Below are 20,670 nucleotides of genomic sequence, written 5' to 3'. Positions count from 1 at the left end.
GTAGCCTGAAAGCCAGCAAGTCACATGCAATTTGGATAAAACTTAATCATGTGCAGCTGCCCTCCTCTTCCCGGACTTCTCTGTACATGGCAAGCATCAACATGTGAAGTTCCATCTTTGTTCCCAGTTGCCAAGACCTGGCCAGCTTCCATCTCCCCTCACCCAGAACCATTCCCAATGTGCCAGCAAACTACTCTGCCAACAGGTCAAACTGCACCGAGTCCCCAAAGCACAGACTCTTGGAGCTGGAAGTTACTTTAAAGAATATCTAGCCCAACTCATGCGTGAACTGGAAAACCATCCGCAACATCCCTGATGCACAGTCACCTGGCTTCTGCAGTAACGGGGATGGCATCTCTGTCATCAGCTCTCCTTTAAAGGCGGACTTTGCAGTTTTAAGGTCACTGGGTAAAGGCCCGCTTTCTGGGTTCCATCAGAGAAATGTGTTTGTCCGCAATTGTTCTCTAGGTAGGGGATTAGGAATGAAATTTGAAAGGAACACTGGGCTGTACGCAGTGTAAGTAGAGATGTTTAGCAACATCCACAGTTGTGGAACATGTGGACACAAGGCAAAACACAGGGTTGTGTGTCTGCTTTCACGTGTGTAAGGCAGAGTCTACACCTGTATATGTGTTGAATTTGTGATGAGGTAGAAAAAGTTGTAGGTTTAGAGATTTGAATTGTGGGATCACAGATTGAAGCCAGAGGGGATATGGAAAGTCATTGCCTCCAATTCCTCCATTTTGTAGTCACACAGCTTATAAATATATCTGAGGCAGGATTTGAAATCAGATCTTGACTCCAAATATATCGATCGCTCTCCTGGCTATCACCAACCGGCTGTAATGCTCACTGTCCCTATGACATGGGATTAACCATTCATTTTGCCTCCTGAACTTTATATTTAATTTTCTTTTTCTATGGCATGAGGGCTTTACTTAGGATGGAGTCTTGCCTCAGTTGGTTAAAGATTATTTATTAAACGCTCGCTAGGGTCCATAGGCAAGGGTATTTCTCTGCCCTGGAAGGAGCACACCTTCTAACACAACTCCACTGCCCGTGTGACCTTGAGCTAGTAGTTTCCTTCCACTCATAATGTAAAAGGTGGGGTGTTGGACTACGTGATCCCCGAGATTCCTTTTCATCTCCGTGAACCTGTGGTCCTTCCAGCTGGGAATACTAGGATTAGGCGAGACAGCTTGTGCGTGAGGGGAGTGGGAGGGGCGGCTGAGCCGGGGACAGGCGAGTCGAAGCGCTCTGTGCATGCGAGGCAAAGCCGGGGCAAACGTGAGCCTGGGGAAAGGGGGGACCGAGCGTGCAGCGCAGGGCTCCTTCGCATGTTGCGCTGTTATTTTGGGTCCTCGCTCTTGTCATGGGACTAGAGCAGAAATCGGGGCTGCACTGCCACCTCTGGTTTGCAGCCTCATAAACCTCGTTTCACTCCGGCTCCAGTCGCCGCTGCTCCCCGCACGCGCCGGCCGCTGCCCCTCTCTGTCTTCTTGGGAGGAGAGAGTCTCCCGCTACCCGGGGAACCCCGCCACCCCCAGTGAAGCCATGGCATCGGGCAGGAGGGGCTGGGACAACAGCCGCGAGGATGATCTGCCGGTCTACCTGGCCAGGCCAGGTACCACGGACCAGATCCCCCGGCAGAAGTACGGGGGCATGTTCTGCAACGTGGAGGGCGCCTTCGAGAGCAAGACGCTGGATTTCGATGCCCTGAGCGTGGGGCAGCGAGGGGCGAAGACCCCGAGGAGCAGCCAAAGCAGCGGCGGCGGCGCGGGGAGCCGGCCGGTGACGGCGGAGCCGGATACCCCCCGGAGGAGCCAAGCCCGGGAGGACTGCCGAGACCCCCCAACTCCAGCCCTCGGCGGGGTGGAGATCCGGAGCGTTTCGGGCAAGGAGGTGTTGCAGAACCTCGACCCCAAAGATAAGGTAAAGGAGTGCCCCCTACCCCATTTCAGCCTTGTTTCCTCCTCTTCTCGCCCCTCCCTGCAGCGTAGCCCAGTGTGGGGGCTGGAGGCTGCGCTGCAACTTTGTTCACTTTGCACCCGACTTAGAGAAGCAGGAGATTTTCCTTTGAACTACCAGCCCTTCTTTCTCTTTCCTTCCCTTCCAATTCCGAACCCCCGACTCGAATTTCCAGCCGTTGTACCTATTTGTGGGGCAGGGGAAGAGGGAATACCCTCTACCTTCCTCCGCCGAGCTTTCTGTGTGTACTTTCTAGAGTCCTTCTCCCCCTGCCTCCCAGCCCTCATCGCGGTCTCCTCGTTTCTGGATGGGTGTGGAGGGCCGAGTTGTTCGGGATATAGCTAGGTTTTATTCTGCTCACAGAAAAAGTTCACTCTTCCTGCTCTCCCTCTCTCCGTCGGCTCAAAAATACCCGCCCCAGACCAGGCACCGTCAGATCCCCAAAAGGGATGTCTAGGACAACCTCAGTCAGACAAGGGGAATTGGGAGAAGGGGGGAAGAAAGGGGGGTTGACGCTGGGGTCGCAGGCGGCAAAAGTAATCCACGGGAGAGCTGTTTTGTAGTCCAGAGGAATAACATAAGAGAGAGGGAAGTTGCCCTTCTCCCCACCCTCCGACCCAACACACACCCCACTGCGTCTGCTGTACGCCTCACTTAGGAAACTTTTGTGTGTGAAACAGTAAGCTAAACACCAAGACTATTCTGCCAGCCTCACATTCTTAACTGTTATTTTGTTTCAAATTGTGTTTGCCTGAATTATATTCGTGTGCATAGGCTGGCTCTTCAACTCTGAGGCAAAATGATACAATCATCTCTCTGAATTCGTCTCAGTTCTTTAAAAATTAAGACTATTAAGGATTTCCTAAGAATGAGTTGCACGCTGGTCCTTTTCAGCAGCTCACATGTGCATCAAAGCCAAGTAATTACATATGTGACTTTCTGGACCCCACTCCACCCTTCAAAAACTTATGCAGCTAAAGTCACCGAAGGGACCTTGCTGGACATAACTTTCTTGCTTATTTTGTGGGTAGGCAGGTGTTTTGAGAATCTTGACACAGATAGAGGTCTCAGAATTCAAAATGCTGCTTAAGAAGGAAGAAACAAATATTCAGATGCTTTGGCTTTCTTTCTTCTTGTCTAGGTGTTAGATGCAAGAACAACCCCATCTATTATTCTGCATTAATATTGTTATGAATAATCACTTGAAATGGAAATCAGCTCCTTAGAGGAACTGCAGTCGGTGCCCACAGAGACTCCAGACTTTCATTAAAACACTTGGTTAGCTAATAGGATGGACAAGGACCTTTTCTTTGGGTTTCATATATGATCAGCTCACACAAAAGAAAAAATGCAAAAGAAAAACACAAGGAAAAGGTTATTTACAGTTGGAATTGTTTAAAGTTGCCATTGTAAAAACAGGATGTCAGTGTTATTTGAAATCACAACTGATGATTGTAAATCTATATTAAGAGTTCAAAGCACCTTCCCCCCCTCTTGCTGCTCTTTAAAATCTTGGGATTTTCCCAACGTCCTCCCTCCCTTTTCCTTTGAGAGAGAAGGAAAGGAGGAATTGAGTCTCTTATGTTTGGAAAGGTTTCAAGTTGTTTCTAGATGGAAAAGTGGGCCTTCAAAATGGGTGTTCCTTCTCTTTAGGTCTAATTTGGCCAGGAGAGAAAATGTTCACTTCCTGACTGCCAGGAATGAGATATGTGGTGGATGATGTCAGTAAACTATAGTTAACATTATTTTTTTGACTACGACCCCTCAGATGTGAGCCAGACTTTTATGGTCAATCTGTAATACTGATGAATGGTAACTAGAGGAAAGAAAAATGTATTCCTTGTAATCGCAACAATTCTCCTTCTTTCTCCCTTTCTTACAAACCCTGTACTTTTGGTTACTAATTGAAAAATAATGATATGACATAAGTATCAACAAGATATACAGTTCTTCATGGCTATTCATAGGTCAGTCTTCAATGTTGTTGGCAGTCTGGACAATGCTATATTATTATCTCCAATTTCATAAAGTTTCAAGGGACCTTGGAGGTCATTTGGGCCTGTTTGCCTTTCAGTGAAGGAATCCTTTCTGTGACATCTCTGACAAAATGAATTTCCAATTTCTACTTTGAAAACATTCACTAACAGGCAACTTGCTACTTTCCATTGTTGGACAGCTATGTTATAAAAAAAAAAAGTCTTACCCTTTATTCGTTTGGAATCTGCTCCCTCCTATTAGACCTATTCATTGGTGCTCGTTCTGCCTTCTGAAGGTACACAAATTAAATGTAATTCCTCTTTTATGTGCCAGCTCTTTGCCATTTATTTGAAGATAGCAAAACAATTTTCTCTTTCTTAGGTTAACCAGTTCCATCAACACTTTGACAGTTTATTGGATCTATGATCTCATTGCTTTGGGTAGTCCTTCTATGATTCTTCATCTTGCTTGACACTTGTCTATGGCTTTCCACAAATTTCCTGTATGAGATCTATCTAACATTCAGAAGGCCTTCTTTTATCTCTCAAAATTATGTGATCCCATTGGAGGAGTTGGGCTGCATCATTTATCCCTTGCTCTCACTACAAGACCAATCTTCTTTCCCCCTCAGGCATACATGTCTCCAAAGACATCCCCTACTCCACATCTCTTGTTCGGTCTTCCAGACTCCTAAGTTCTCTACATAGTCTATGATGTTTTGTTTCCTCTGTGACCTAGAAAGAGATTCTTTTCATCTAATTTGTACCCAAGAGAACGTCTTCTGAAGGAATAGCTGCTTATGACTGGTGACAACTTGGTGCTTTTTCTCAAAGAGTTCCTACCTTCAGGACTCACTAAAAACATTCATGCAAAGACAATTCAAATTTGCTTTGTTTGTAACTGCTTATATCAAGTGCCTAAAAAAGCAATTCTAAATGCAAATTGAACATTTATCCACATTTCTTGCCAAAATCATAGACATTTCCTAATAGTGAACAGATTGTAGGAAGGGACATGTCAATACATAGCTGGTTTTCTTAATCACACTCGAATAGTACTGCCTCTGCAAAGACCAAGTGATGCTGGGAGGATACAAATTTAAGCTGAGAGGATACAAATTTAAGGAGTGTCAAACAGCATCATCACACAGAGATCATTTTCTTTCTTTCTTTCTTTTTTTTTTTTGTTATTATAGCTTTTTTATTTACAAGTTACATGCATGGGTAATTTTACAGCATTGACAATTGCCAAATCTTTTCTTCCAATTTTTCTCCTCCTTCCCCCCATCCCCTCCCCCAGATGGCAGGTTGACCAATACATGTTAAGTATGTTAAAGCATATATGTCCTAACAGTTAATTTGCTGTACAAAAAGAATCAGACTTTGAAATAGTGTACAATTAGCCTGTGAAGGAAATAAAAAATGCAGGTGGACAAAAATAGAGGGATTGGGAATTCCATGTAATGGTTCATAGTCATCTTCCAGAGTTCTTTTGCTGGGCGTAGCTGGTTCAATTCATTACTGCTCCATTGGAACTGATTTGATTCATCTCATTGTTGAAGAGGCCTATGTCCATCAGAATTGATCATTATATAGTATTGTTGTTGAAGTATATAATGATCTTCTGGTCCTGCTCATTTCACTAAGCACACAGAGATCATTTTCACCAATAATTATTTTTCACAGGGACTGGAGGGGAGGGAGGCATTATATACATTTCCATGTTTCCCATCTTCCCATCCCATTCCCTGGAGTCATTTTTATGTAAAATTTCCTCTTTGGTGAGCCATTAGAAGTCTTCTCATGGAGGCTGCTTGGACAAATAGGAGCCTTATATTCAGTTCATATGCCTACATCTTTTGATTTTATACTGCAACAGTCAATAGTTTCAAAATGAAGTTAATGGAATCAAAAGTCCCATACTTTCCTGTACATGGGGAGAGAGCTAAGGTACAAGGTGAATCTTTGGGCCCATAAAAGCCTATTTATTTAATGGCATCAAAACTCTTGAAAGATAAATGAATTTTGAAGTATCTCTTTGGAGTCTTTGACCAGCTGAGTCCGCACTATGAGCAATGGTGTATTTAAGGAAAGATTTCAGGCTCGTTAACCTTCAGGCCACCATTAGATAAGGTTTCATATATCTTTTTTCAGGCTTTATCTATGTATGATTTCTTCCAGGAGCTGATTTCGAGTGACAGGATGTATTTGAGGGGTGTAACCAATGTTTCTTTTAAGTAATGCTGTGATTGGCAGTGTTCCCTCAAATTAATGGTCCCTAGAGGTGGTGTTTTCCCTCCCCTCTGCTGATGATTCTGTAAGTAATGTTTTACAATATCCAGCTTACTGCCTGTGATGGTTTTCAGAGTCAGTGATGCTGCTTTATAATGCTCTCTTGAGACAGTAACGAAAGCTCCCTAAGAACAGAGAACCCGGCTTAGGAGAACAGGATTTACTGTCTATGGGTGTGTACTACATGGTATTTTATTTCAGGGAGAAACAGAGAAAACTGCTTTCTTACCAGCTGAACCAGACTACTTCAGGAAAATTTCTAGGAAATTGAGAGGTTTCCTAGAAACTGATTTGTACAATTACATGACAGTTGAGGGTACTGTTATTCTTCGTCTGATCCAATTGATCATCCTATGTGATCTGTTCAAATTATGATTGAATAGGTTATACACATAGTAGAATCCTCAGTAGAGTTTAGGGACTTGAGGTTAGGGACTATTTTGGTTCTTTCCTTGTTTTTCCATATCAAGCACTTTGCAACTTGTAGGCACTTCATAGATGTGTGTTTAATAAATGTCTTCTTGTTGAATCTTCATTCTCAAAGAAGACCAATGATATCATGAGGATAATATTTTGACCTGTGTGTGAATTATATATGAGTGGGGCAGAGCTGTGCAATAAATGAATGAATAAGGATATGCAGTTCTAGGACAAGGTTTCATTTAAGAAAGAATTGTTATGAGAGTCTGGTATATAAGGAACATAAACAAAATCTTCATAGAGATAGTCATCAAATCTTGAATCCTTGGAACATGCATATTTATATCCCCATCTATCCTTCTATTAAGATTCATATTGCAAGAATGAGGGAGTTCTAATTCCTCTCTGGGTCATCAATGTATTTCAATGCAATTCAATTTAACAACATTGAAAAATTAACAAGGAAACATCCAAAGTACAAATGAAATATGGCACAAATTTTTACTATTTAAGAAAATAAATCCAAATAGATTAATAACCAGCTACCTAGCCAAAGTTTTCTTTTTCCAGCAAATATTAATAAGTACCTACAAGGCATAAAGCACAGCATTAGATGTTGAAGATGTAAAGATGAAAAAGCACAGACCTTGATCTCAATGAACTTAAAAATCTACGATGGAGATACAGCACATGCACAAATAAGTATGATATAAGGTAGGGTGTTTTGGAGAAAGCCAGACAAAGTACTCTTGGAAAATGGGAAGAGAGAGGGAATGCTATCATCAGGGGGATCAGGGAAGACTTCATGTGGCCAGTGGTACCTTACCTGAACCTTGAGAGAACAAATGAGTTTTTATAGGCAGAGAGGAGGCAGGAGAGAATTCCAGATATGGAGAGAGGATAGCCTGTGAAAGTGAACAGAGGCAGGAAAATGAATGAGATTGGACCATACTCAATTTGCATGAAACACTGAAGGAGAAAATTATAAAATAAATCTGGGAAGATTGGTTAGAGCCAGATTATGGAGGCCCTTCAATACTGGGCTGAAAAGCTAATATTTTCTCCTAGATACAATCACATATGATGTCTTTTGAAACAAGTTCCAGGAAATTTCTGATCAACATTTTGGGAAATTTTGTAGTGTGTCCCCCTTCCCCAACTAATTAAAATTCCAATTTATATAGAAATGAAATTCTTAATCCTGAGCGCCTAAAAAGCAATTCTAAATATCATTTTAATGGGGTGTAGATAACTGAAGAGGGCATACTTAAGATATTATATACTGTGGCAAATTTGGTTCAGCAGGGTAAACTTTAGGCCAGAGATCTTTTTTCTTCTTCTGTGGTACACTTATTGTAAGTGGAATGGGACATCCTATAAGTACTGCAGTTGGAATCCTAAATTTTCATTTATTCACCATATTTTTTAGATGTTTTCTATGTGCAAAGCATTGTGCTAGCCTTAGAGATAGTGCAAAGTTGAATGAGATGAGATCCCTCCCTTCAAGGAATTCAGGATTTGGCAATGGATTAGATCAAACATGCTATACTTGAGACTTTCAGATGCAGTAAAGGACAAAGTAGGAATAACATTTTGTGTGGCCTGTGGGGAGACTATTAGCAAAAGATGTTTGAAGCAACATTGATCAGTGGGAAGTCAGTGGATAGGGCACTGATCTTTGGGTCAGGAAAATCAGGATTAGATTCCTGCCTCAGACGTTTATTAAATATTAAATCTTGGACAATCAGTTAACCTCTCTGTGCCTCATCTGTAAAAGAAGAAGGGAAGGAAACTAAAGGGCAGCTAGATGGTAAAGTAAATAAAGCACTGGTCCTGGACTCATCTTTCTGAGTTCAAATTTGGCCTTAGACATTTACTGGTTTTGTGACTCTGGCCAAGTCTCTTAAACCCATTTACCTCAGTTTTATCATCTGGAAAATGGAGAAGGAAATAGCAAACTATTCCAATATTTCTCTCAAGAAAACTCCATTTGGGGTCACAGAGAATTGCACATGACTGAAGCCACTGAACAACAACAAAAGGAAACAGAATCTTTATTAAATAATTACTATGTGCCAGACTCTGTGCTAACATTATCTCAATTGAATCTCACGATAGTGCTGTGAAATAGGTGCTATTATTATCTCTCTGTTACAGTAAACTGAAATGGTTAGATTCAATGACTGGCTTTGAATTGACCATGATGAGGTTAGTGGCAGGTTCAGAGTTCAGAGAACCAAATGAAGAGGTTTGGGGTTATGTCCTCCTAGGATTCAGCACAGGGCAGGGACTTGTGGGAACCCCTTTTGGTGGCGCAGAGGTTCTTCATAAAGGAATTTATGAACTCGAAAAACTAGACTGGTAAAAGAAGTTTATTATTGATATTGGGAAGTCAGCCTTTGCTATCCGTGAAGAGAAAGACTGAATTCCTTGGTAGCAAGGTCCTGACATAGAAGTAAAGTTTCTAGTAGAGAAATCCTGACAGAGATATAAAATCTTGTTAGAGAAATAGGTGAGAAAGAGATAAAGAGGGGGTAATGCTGAAAGAGAATGTCATTTCAGCAGGCAGAGGGTTGTTGCTATGCCAAAGGAAAAGAGTTTCCTGCAGTCTGAGCTGGAATCAGAACAGAAAATCTTGGAATTGAATAAACTGGGCTAATCTCCAGTTTAATGGTCCTGGACTCAACCAGTCCCACCCAGATAACAGAATTACTTTGTCTCTCAGGGGAGAGCTTCTCTGAGGGAATTCCTAAGTTTTCTCCCCAAAATCTGAGAGAAAGAGTGAGAAAGAGAGTTTGAGGGCTCCCCTCATCATCCAAACACGATCTAGTGGAAAGAACAAGGGTTGTGAAATAGAGAATATGAGTTTGAATCCCAGCTCTTCTCTTTACTGTCTGTTTGACTCCAAAGAAGTCATTTAATCTCTCTATTTACAGTTGTGAAATACAGGGGTAGAATTAGATGATTTCTAAAAGCTATTTTGAATCTAAAGAGACTGAGATGACTAAAAAGGATCAATTAAAGAATAATAATATAAAGGGAGATTAAAGAAAAATAAATACATGAATGAATGGAAGGGCATTTATTAAGCACTTATTGTATGTAAAGTACCCTGCCAGGCAGTGATAGGAAGAGAGGGAGCTAATATTTTATTAGGAGACACATATTATAGAAAATTCCAGCTGCAAGTCAGATGGAAAGGCTCAGGCTGCCTTATTGTGTAGCAGAAAAGCAGATGGAATGCATCTTCTATAATATAATTTCCATTAATAAAGGACATATGAAGAAAGAAATTATCTGTTTCCAGAGAAAGAAATGATAAATAGAAGTATGTATAGAATAATTATACATATGCATATATTTATTTGTGTTTAATGGTACCCATCTCTAAGCTTGGGGAGGGAGCAAGTGGAAAAAGAAAAAAGGGAAAAAAATTAAATGTACACCTTCGATTTGTCCTATATTTAAAAGAAATAGAAAGTTGGGATAGTATATTTGCAGTATCATGTACAATCATCTTTTAATTATATGGAAATGCTTGTTTTAGTCCTTAAATTAAAAATAAAATAAAGATGTAATTTCCATTGATAGAACTATATGTTTCCGATGCTGAACCATTTGACAGTGCCAAAAGTTTAGTGATTGTGCTGCTAACCAAGTCACATCTCCACAAGGGTTTCTTAGCCAGGCTGATGGCTAGGGATAGGGAATAAGGAGCTAGGCTGGTGCTAAGAGGAAGTGGAGAGTGTGGGGGGAGAGGGCGATTTCAGTCACTAGTCTTACCTAACTTTTGGTGATTAATAGTGCTGAGCATTTGGTATTGAAGTTGGAGAGTCTGTAGGAGATTATTGCTTCAATGAGGGCTTTGGGGGCCAGGCTAGAAGCAGGATTGGTGGAAGAAAGTGAAATATTCAAGGAAGAAGTTTATATATTTTATATTGTAGTAAAAAATAAAAAAGGAAAATAAGGAGAAAAGAAGGAGGAAATATTTACATATATTTCTAAAAGTTGGGGACGGGTCTTTGTGTGTCCTAATAATTCTCCCTTAGCACTAACTTAGCAGATGTTTCTGAGTTAGGCAGCAAAAGGGTGAAAGCAGAGATATTTAAATTAAATTTATTAAGTTAAACACAGAACAGTTAGTTAGCTAGAGGGAAAAGAGAAGGAATAGGATTGAGGAGAATGCTAATATGACAAGGAGTAATTAATGGATCACAAATCTCAATGCTTTAAGATTGATAAAACTTTTTTTTCCCAATAATTCTATGAAGTAGGTATGGCCATTGTTATTAGCCCCATTTTGCATATGGGGAATTGAGGCTTACAGGGGTTAGGTTACCATGGATACACAGCTAATAAGCAAATGAGCCCACGTTTCCTGACTCCAAGCCCAGACCTTTTTCCATTGGCACCACTATTGTGAGTCAAAAGTGCAAATGGAAAATTAGTTTAGAACTGGCCTTGAAGCCTGTCTAGCTTTACTCCAGGATATTCCCATAGCTGAGCATAATTAAACGTACAAAATAAGGATGTAAATAGCAACCTTATAGAAGGAAATGGAGACATAGGTTATGGAGTCTTGAAAAAGTACAAGCTAAACAGTTTACTTTTGAGAGTCTAGATTGGGGACAAAGAGGGAAACAGAGAAAGCTACAGAAAGCTGGGTTGGGATTATAGATTTCTGGTACATAGAAGAAAAAGAACACAAAACTTAGACTTCCCAATAAGGGTGGGAGAGAAAGTGCAGTGATTAGAGCTCTACTCAGCAGTCAAGGATCCTAGGTCACATCTTGATCCCGCATCTTATTGCTAATGTAGCCATGGATAAATTGCTCTCCTTTCTGAAACTCAATTTGCTCCTTCAGGAAAATGTGGAAATTGGACTAGATGATTCCTTAAGGCCATTCCAGCTCAGGGCCTATGGAGCCAACATTAGAAGATGTTAAAGAATAAATGGACAGAGCAAATGTTCTAAGAAAGGTTGTTCCAAGTCACACTCAGTACTTTTTTTTTTTTTTTTTTTTTTGCCACTGTTGCCTAAGTTAGGAAACATACAAATTACCTAGGCAGTGAATTTTTTAGAAGTCATGGATAGAAGATGGGAATGAGTTATGAAAATAGGAGATAGCATCGAGAGTTCACATATGATGAAAAGACACAGCATATAGAATAAAGATGATTTTTGTGGAGGGAAGAAAGAGAAAAAAAGGAAGGAAGGAAGGAAAAGCGGAAGGAAAATGGAAAGAAAGAAAGACTAGGGAGAGAAAAAGAAAGAAGAGAGAGGTAAAGAAAGATGAAAAAGAAAGCTGAAGAAAGAAAGAAAAGAGAAAAATGTATTAAACTCATCAATCTTTTAGCATGTAAGGCATAGGATCAGTGTGATCACAGTGGCGATCAATTTTGCAAAAGGATTTATTTGGGAAGGAGTTTAATGGCATTCTAAGCAAGCTAATCAAAAGGCAGGGAGCATTGCTTCCATTTTAGTGTTAAAAACTGGTAGAAAATCCAGGAAGTCAATATAAATATGATAAGGAGTAAGAACAAACCAGAGTATATATGAAGTTTCGTATCTATAGGCAGAGAAAGGAGAATGGTTGAAGTTTAGGAAAACAGAAATAACAATGACAGGAAAATCTCACTGCAAAATTGGTAGAAAGGAGCTAAATAATTGAAAAGAAAAAGATCAGGTTAAAAATTTATTTATTAAATTTTATTATAGCTTTTTATTTACAAAAATAAAAGCCAAGGAATGACGGTTTGAACAATAGAGATAGAAAGTAAAGACAGAGCCAACCCCTTTTCCCCCCAAAAACCTCCAAAAGGTAGAGATGGAGTGAGAATTCCTCTTGGAACTATTACGAGAATAAGAGATTGAGTAAAAAGTAGAGAACATTGTTGAGCCCACCAACCATAAAATATTATTTACAGAAGGAGAAATTAGAGACCTATAAACAGAAATAATGGTTTGCAGATTTGAAATTGTGTTTGAGAGCTTATAGAGAAGTATATTTATCAAAGCTACAACTTGGAAGTCTGAAACTTCCTTGGGCAAATCCAAAGTAAAGGAGTTTAATCTAATCTGGTTGAAGAGGCAGTCATAACCAGCAATTTTGGCAACCAAGGAAAGTAGAAAAAAACAGGATGAAGCAAGCAGCATAAATTGAGCCCTCAAATTGATTTAATAATTCATGATGTGAAAATTATAAATGAAGTAAGGCAAATTCCGTTAAGTCAGAGAGACAATTAGCTACTGTTAAGTCATGATTACTGTCATATGTTAAAGTTTAAACCCTCCAAATTTCCATCCTTAAGAGCAAAGCTACTGGGGGCCTGCTCTGGTTTATTTAGGTTCTAATCAGAGGGGAAATGGAGTGGGAATAAAGGGCACTGAGCATAATGTTCAGATAGATGATTTTTGGCACAAGATTATTAGACATTTGATTTTTTAAAAAGAAAGATACATATACACATGTGTATATGTATATGTATGTGTATATATGTGTTTGTATATACATATAGATGCATGTGTATATAAAATCAGTTATTTATTATTATTTACTCCCCTCAGCTCTCAAATGGAAGTCTCCTTTATAACAAATAAATGTAGCCAGGCAAAACAAGTGAGCATGCTGGTCGTATCTAATGTTTGCACAATTCTAGTCCATTACCTCTTTGCTAAGAAACACCATTTGTACCTCCATTTAAGGAAGCTGTTCAGGTCAGCCAACCTGGCTGCATTCTTCTAGATTTCTGCATCACTTCTCTGCTTCCTCTCCCCAATCTCACCATATACATACAATGAGTACATAACTTTCCTGCTTCTCTCAGCCCTTTTTATTTTCCTTTTGTGTGTCCCCATTAGATTGTAAACTCCTTGAAGGCAGAGACTGTCTTTTTCTATTTGTTTTTCCAATGCTTAGCACTGTGCCTGCCACACATCAATGATTTAATAAGTGTTTATTGATTGATTTACTGATCTACTTGAAAGAATCTTATTAAAGATACAATATTCTGGAAGATACCTGAGCCTTTGAGTTATAACTGTTTAAATGGTAGTGGGAATTACAAAAGAATAAGACACGATTGAACAATAGTTATTAAAAAATAACTTAAGTCGAGTTTGCCAAAAGAAGGAACTGTTCAGAATATTTAACAATAATAGCTAATAGAAGCTGACATTTATGGAGTACTTTAAACTTTGCTAAACTCTTTATCTACTTAATCTCAATTTAACTTTCACAACAACTTGGTGAGGTGCAGATCTGACTCTGTAATCCCATTTGAGGTTTTCTTGGCAAAGATAATGGAGTGATTTTGTCATTTTCTTCTCCAGCTCATTTTACAGATGAAGAAACTGAGGCAAATGAGGTTAAGTGACTCATCCAGTGTCACACAGTTAGTAAAGGTCTTGAGACTGGATTTGAACTCAGGAAGATGAATATTCCTGAGCTCAAGCCTGGTACTCTGTCCATTGGGTTATCTAGCTTCTCAGAGCAGTGGTGGGTACTACAAGTTTTATTATATCTTTTTTATAGATGGGGAAACTGAAGTTGAGAGAGGTTAATTGACTTGGTTTTTAAAGTAAGTTTTAGAAGCAGGATTCAAATCCAAACGTGAGAGGGATAATTCAGATTCTAAGCCTAGTTCTGATTTTAATCCCAATGCCCTTTTCACTGTATAAATTAGCTCTTTGGGTTAGGAGCAACCAAAATGGATAAAGAACAGAATGCATGAAATTGCTGAAAGAGAGAGGAGAGTTTTGATGAATCAAATATCAAAATAAATACAAAATAATTATTAGCAGAGCAGTTACTAGGAATTTTAATGCTTGGGGCATCTATCATGAGTCACCCCATAACAAGCAGTCTTGTCCCCATTTGAGGAATTGGGTCAGGAAAGGAACTCATTCAAAACCTGTAAGAGATTTGATAGTTTCCTATTAACTAATTATTCTTACTAATTAGGTGGCAAGCGCTGTTGTTTCTGCTTTGTTTGGGCAATGAGCACTGTCACCTCCTTCTAAATTCAATACTCTGGCTCAGAATTCTGGCTGCCCAACCCTCATTACCACTTTTGTTACTCAGGAAAGAGAAAAGGTGTTGGATAGAGATTCATAACATCCTTCTTTTGTTGTAGTTACTGTATTTAACATTTGAGCATATGGGAACTATTAATGATCACTGATCTTGTTTTTCCTTAAATAGTCATTTTACCATCAAATTCTTGCAAAGGACTTCCAGTCCTTGAGAATTATGTTAACATGCCTTGCAAAAGCAAACTTAATTGTAGCACATCGGACCAAGAGAAGGGAAAATGGAAGCAATCAAATAACTTAAGTTTTAAAAAAACTATTTTTCTCAGTTACCAGTCTCCAGTGACAGTGGAGTCTGCAGAGTTTTGTGTTTTGTTTTTTTTTTTTTTTTTGGGGGGGGGAGAGGGAGGAGTAGGTGAGGTGAGCCTAAATTACTGGATGATATTCCTATTACACTCTGCTCTCGTTCTGACCACATCTGGAGTTCCCCATTTCAAATTTCATAAGAATATACCGCAAAAGTGGCCAGGAAAGAATTCTTGGTACTGTTCCTACAATTGTAACACCAACTTGTTAGTCTTAGCATGAGTGCTACCAGTATTAAGAAAAGTGAAAAAGAAACGATTGCCTTGAACTAAAGATGTTTTTGTTTAATTTTGCGTTTTCCCCCTGCGAGTCTCATGTCCTTCAGACCGTAGTGGTGTGGCTCCACCAAAGTTCCAACATCATCATAATTTCCATAGTAACCTGCTATAAAGATGCAAACAGAGGATTACACCCTCCCGCCTTGCAGGCTTAGACAGGAAGGCCAGATGGGTTATGAGGGAGGGAAAAAGCCCTCACTGAGACATAAATCTCTTTAGGAGAAGCAAAAGGAAATCGTTTAAGGAAGAAAGCTGGTGGTGTAATCATTGCCCTAGGGTGACATTCCTGCTAAAGGCTGGCCAGCAGTGGTGGGTGCCTTCCAAAATTCAAAAAGGGGCTCCAAGTGTGTGGTGAGTTACTGACAAAACCAGCTAACGAGACCAGGGCTGTGCTTGGATTTGATTCCCATGTGAGCCCGTTAACTCGTGCCCTTCCCACGGACCATCCTAACCAGTTATCTCCAAGGGAGAGCTGGCTGGCTAATAAAACACCATCACTGCATGGCAGGACAGAGGACACACCCTACTGGTAGTGGGATTCTGTTGTCATCTATTGCCATCCATCCCATCCATCCTTTTGCACCAGAATGGGGAGCAAAGGTTGCAATTCCTTATCCCTAATCTGCATATGTACTCTCCCCTCTCTCTTCCTTTTTGAACAGAATTTCCCTGATTGTCTAGCAATAGGAGATTGCACAGTTAAGCCCATGGGGTTTGGAACACTCACCCCTCCCTATCTCATATCCAACCATGTTGTTTGTAGTGGGATTAGTCCTTCACTAGATCTTTTCATTACCTGATCAGGAAGAACCAGGAAGTTCATCATTCCTCAAAGGCCCAAAGTGAAGAGAATCTCTTTTTTCATACTCAGTGACTTAGTAAATCCCCCATCCTGGCTATCCTGGGACCAATTTAGTTATGACAAATTTGATTATGGCTTATAATATAAGTTTAAGAGATTCCCCAAAATGGAGGAAGTTTTAAAAAAAGGTACTCAGTATATAATATGAATCAGAGTATGAGTACTTTATTCCTATATACAAAAAGGAATGTCATGTTTAAGGGAATTATAGCTCACATTAATGTAATTATTACAACAGAAATCTGTACCAACTTATCAGCTACTATTATAATCTGCCTGGAAGTTAATATTTAGACTTTATTAACTTTATTTCTTATCAGACAAATTACATTTCACCTTGATTCTGTAGTATCACTCTCCTCCAAACCTGAGCCTTCCTGCTCTGGTTCCACAGTCCACCTTGATCACCCCTCCAGTGGATGCCCCCATTGGTGATCTGCTAGATGATGATGTCTGGGGCACTTACAAACCTCTGGATCTTTATTTGGGAGAGTAAATAAAAATGCCCTCATCAGGCAGCCAGTCAAAATTCACAATCCACATGGAGTCAGTGGTGGGGAAGGGGAATGGGAGAATCAAAACAAAAACTATACTACTTGATACTGGAGAATTGCTTCCAAGAGGCTAAGCCAGCACGATCTCTTTTGAGGATTTGAATCTATGTGATTAAGAGGATGAGGATGCTGAAATAGGTGATTATAACTACTTTCATGACTTAAAAAGTCAGTCTGGGCTTTACTTTCCCTATATATACAATGATGGAATTAGTTTAGATAAACGATTCTTAATGTGGATGCTTGGAAAGTTTCATGGTTAGATTTTTAAGGGTTCCTTGAAATTAAATGAGAAAAAATGTCATCTTTACTAATCTTTGAAAAAAGCCCTTCTGAAAAGGAGACTATAGACTTCATCAGGTTTCCATATGACTTCATAACATAGCAAAATACCCATTGGGATCTAGATGAAACCTAAAGCTTCTTCTAGCCCTTTTTTCCCCTTCAAAAAAAAATAATGGTTTTTTATTTTCAAAATACATGCAAAGAGAGTTTTTAACATTCACCCTTCAAAGACCTTGTTTCAAATTTTTTTCCTTCCTTTCTCCTCAATCTCCTCCCCTAGACAGCAAGTAATCCAATATAGGCTAAACATGTTCTTCTATACATATTTCCACATTTATCATGCTGCATAAGAAAAATCAGATCAAAAAGAAAAAAGAGAAAGAAAAAAAGCAAGCAAACAACAGCAAAAAAGTGAAAATACTGTGTTGTGATCCACATTCAGTCCCCTCTCTCTGGATGCGGATGACTCTCTTCACCACAAGCCTATTGGAATTGACCTGAATCACTTCATTGTTGAAAAGAGCCACATCCATCAGAACAACATTCTATTTTATAAGCTCCTTTCTCCAATTCTGATATTCTTTAGTCTATATTCTAAGGTTCCTTCCACCCCTGGCCCTCTATTTCTCAAAGTTGTTGTTTTATTTGTTTGAGTTTTGGTTTGGTTTTAAAGTGGCTTTCAGCAGAATCCCAAATTTTAAAATGCTTGGACAGGCGTATAAGGGTTGTAGAACTTTGAGTGATCCATTTAGGCTTACAGTTGGTCAGAAACCCTGAGGTCTTCCCCTCTCAGATTTATTTATTATTTTATTTTATTTTATTTTTTTTTTTGACTAGATGAAAGAGGAGATTCTTTGCTTCAATTAGTCTTAATCACTGATTGACATTGCCACAGTATAATTGAGATTTGTAGAAGATCTTAAAAACGCCATGGTCTCCCTTTGCACCCAGGGCCATCTCCCATCATCCTGATTTACATCTTGCCATTGGTCCCAGATGGCTCTGGAGGGGAACGTAAGGCAGGTGACCTTGCACAGTCAGTCCTCCCTCACTTAATTCACTTCATTTGTGTGTCATGGTATCACCTCCCTGATGTGATGGTTCTCTTGGAGAACGAAGGACAAACAAAAATCATGGTTGGTCAGGACAAGGTTTGGACACCAAAGTAACTGCAAAGCTGAAGTGATCAAAGGAAAAATTTGGAGCCTACTAAATCCCATCAAAATATGGTATTTCATTATCATATACAGAAAGAATAGGGATAGGCTCATTGCTGAAAAATGTTTTCCAAAAGCAGAGCCATATAGCCTATGGTATCAAAATACAGACAACACCTATTTAGTCAGAAGAATGGGATGATGAATGTTACTGTCAAATGTGTAACTGGTAAGATGAGGCACTTCTTAGGTTAGTGACCAGTATTTCTGAGCCTGGTTTCCTCATCTCCAAAAAGGGGTTAATAATGCAAGTACTGGATACCTGTCTTACAAAGTTCTTGTAAGGAAAACCCTTTAAAAATTTAAAAATGATATATAAATAATTTATTATTTCATGGATATCTAATTTTTTAAAAACTGGGGTACAATAAACTATATTTAAAGCTAGTAACTTATATTGAGCACTAGTTAATCTTTCTTTGATTATTCAGAGGGCTCTAATGGTTTATTTGATCTTTTTCACTATATATGGATTCTGTATAAATCATCATTTATTTAAATTAAAGCAAAGAAAAACTTGTTTTCCCACTATAACCAGATAACTGAAGAAATACTGGGTTTGGAGGCTTGATTTTTTTCAATCTGAAATCATTTCAAGTAGCATATAAATGTAGTTACATTTCTTTCAGTAGGCCTAGTTGTATCACAACAAAAATTTCTATAAAAATTGGATTTTGTTCTCAGATATTTTAATTTTTTTCTATAATAATGGGCACATTTTAAGGATTTGGGACCTGCAATTTTTGACATGGAGAATATTAGTGGAATAAAAATTTAGAACCATCATCTTTATTATTAAAACAGATTATAATCTATCTCCAGAAATATACATGTATATATACATGGGTAAGTATATATGTGTGTATACATAGACACATATGTATATCTTTTCTTTTATTCTCCAATGACTTTGATCTTTTACCTTTTCCTGGAATGCTCTCCATTTCTTTTTCCATTTGGTTTGTATTTGCAAGTTAGTGTTGGCATGCCGCCATATTCCATTATTTCAAGATGTTCTTTCCATTTCTTTAGATAATTTTCCATTTTATGTACTATGTTTTATACTCAAAATCTTTCTATTACATCTTGAATTATGAGATGGGCTTTTTGAGTAAATCCTAGGAAAGATTCTCCAAAAGGTATCCATGCCATTTCTTTTTTTCTGAGAGGCTTCTTGAAAACCCAGGCTTTACTTGTGTTTTGGAATGTTGCTTTTGAGACATTAGGGTACCCTGTTTTAAGCAAGTCCATTAAAGAAAAATACCGGTTTATAAAACAATACATCAATGGAAGGATTATTCACTTTGCAAAAGTTTTTTCTTCACTAAATAATTGAGCATAGCATTTCTTTAAGTATTTCAAACTATTTAAATGATTTTTATTTAACTACTTTAACTAGAGTGGTAAGCTGTTCTGGTACACATAAAATAGATTTTACTTTACAGAAGTTCAATTTGCATAATTTTTATAGGAGGATAGTTATTTCAGAAATTAATACCTGTCTATAAACTTAATGTGAATCTGGTGATTTGGATGCCAAAATTTCCAAAATTGCTTAATATTCAGTTTGTTATAGATTAATGATTTAAAATTTAAATCTTTGTATTATAAAAACATCTTTCTTGCATATTAAATAGAAGTATTTTTAAATATAAGGTTTCTAACTAAAAATAAATAGTTTATAAAAATCTGAAATTGTGATTGTTCTTATTTATTGTAAAAAACAGTGACTAAGTAGAGAAGATGGGATGCAAATAAGAAAGAAATTGTCATATGGAAAGACTAAAATCTAATTCTAAATCCATGCTCTACTGTTCATGATCTGACTCTTAGCTATCTTTCCAGATGCATTACATGTTCCTTTCTGTTGCCACTCATTCTACATTCCAGCCAAACTGAGCACAGTGTTCCTTCCTCTTACTTTTTTGGCTTCCTACCAGTTGTCCCCCGTGTTTAGAATTCTCTCCCTCCTCCTTGGTGTCTTTGTCTCCCTTCAAGGCTCATCTTAAGGCCTTCCAAAAGACTTTCTCTGATTCCCTCTGCTAGATGGTGTAAGTGGATAGAGCAGTGGAAGACCTGAATTCAAATATGACTTCAGATGCTTACTAGCTAAATGATACTGGGTGAGTCCCTTAACCTCTCTCAGCCTCAGTTTTCTTATCTGTAAAATGGGTTAATAACAGTGTTGACTGAGGGTTATTGTGGGGATACAAATGAGATAATACTTATAAATGTTTAGTAAAAGTACCTGATTCACAAATAGGCATTTAATAAATGCTTATTTTCTTCTTTTGTCAACTATAAAAGGGGATGATAATAGCACCTACTTCTTGGATTGTTGTGAGAATCAAATAAGATGATATTTATAAAGTATTATTTATAATCTAGCACAAAATAATAGTAATATTAATACTGTTTGT

At 38.6% G+C, this 20,670-nt stretch overlaps 1 protein-coding gene across 1 annotated transcript in view; it reads left to right on the top strand.

The window, feature by feature from the left end:
- The first annotated feature begins 1,316 nt into the window (after positions 1 to 1,316).
- Positions 1,317 to 20,670, top strand: part of DPYSL3 (dihydropyrimidinase like 3) — a 127,880-nt gene continuing 108,526 nt past the window's right edge. Inside the window, exon 1 of the mRNA XM_051978665.1 lies at positions 1,317 to 1,932. Coding sequence (XP_051834625.1) covers positions 1,555 to 1,932 — 378 coding nt within the window. The 5' untranslated portion in view covers positions 1,317 to 1,554. The remainder of the gene's footprint in view (positions 1,933 to 20,670) is intronic.

This window comes from Antechinus flavipes, chromosome 2 (assembly GCF_016432865.1).
Source record: "Antechinus flavipes isolate AdamAnt ecotype Samford, QLD, Australia chromosome 2, AdamAnt_v2, whole genome shotgun sequence".
Taxonomy (NCBI): domain Eukaryota; kingdom Metazoa; phylum Chordata; class Mammalia; order Dasyuromorphia; family Dasyuridae; genus Antechinus; species Antechinus flavipes.
The sequence above is the reverse complement of the archived record's forward strand: the minus strand, read 5'-3'. Positions and strand labels throughout refer to the sequence as shown.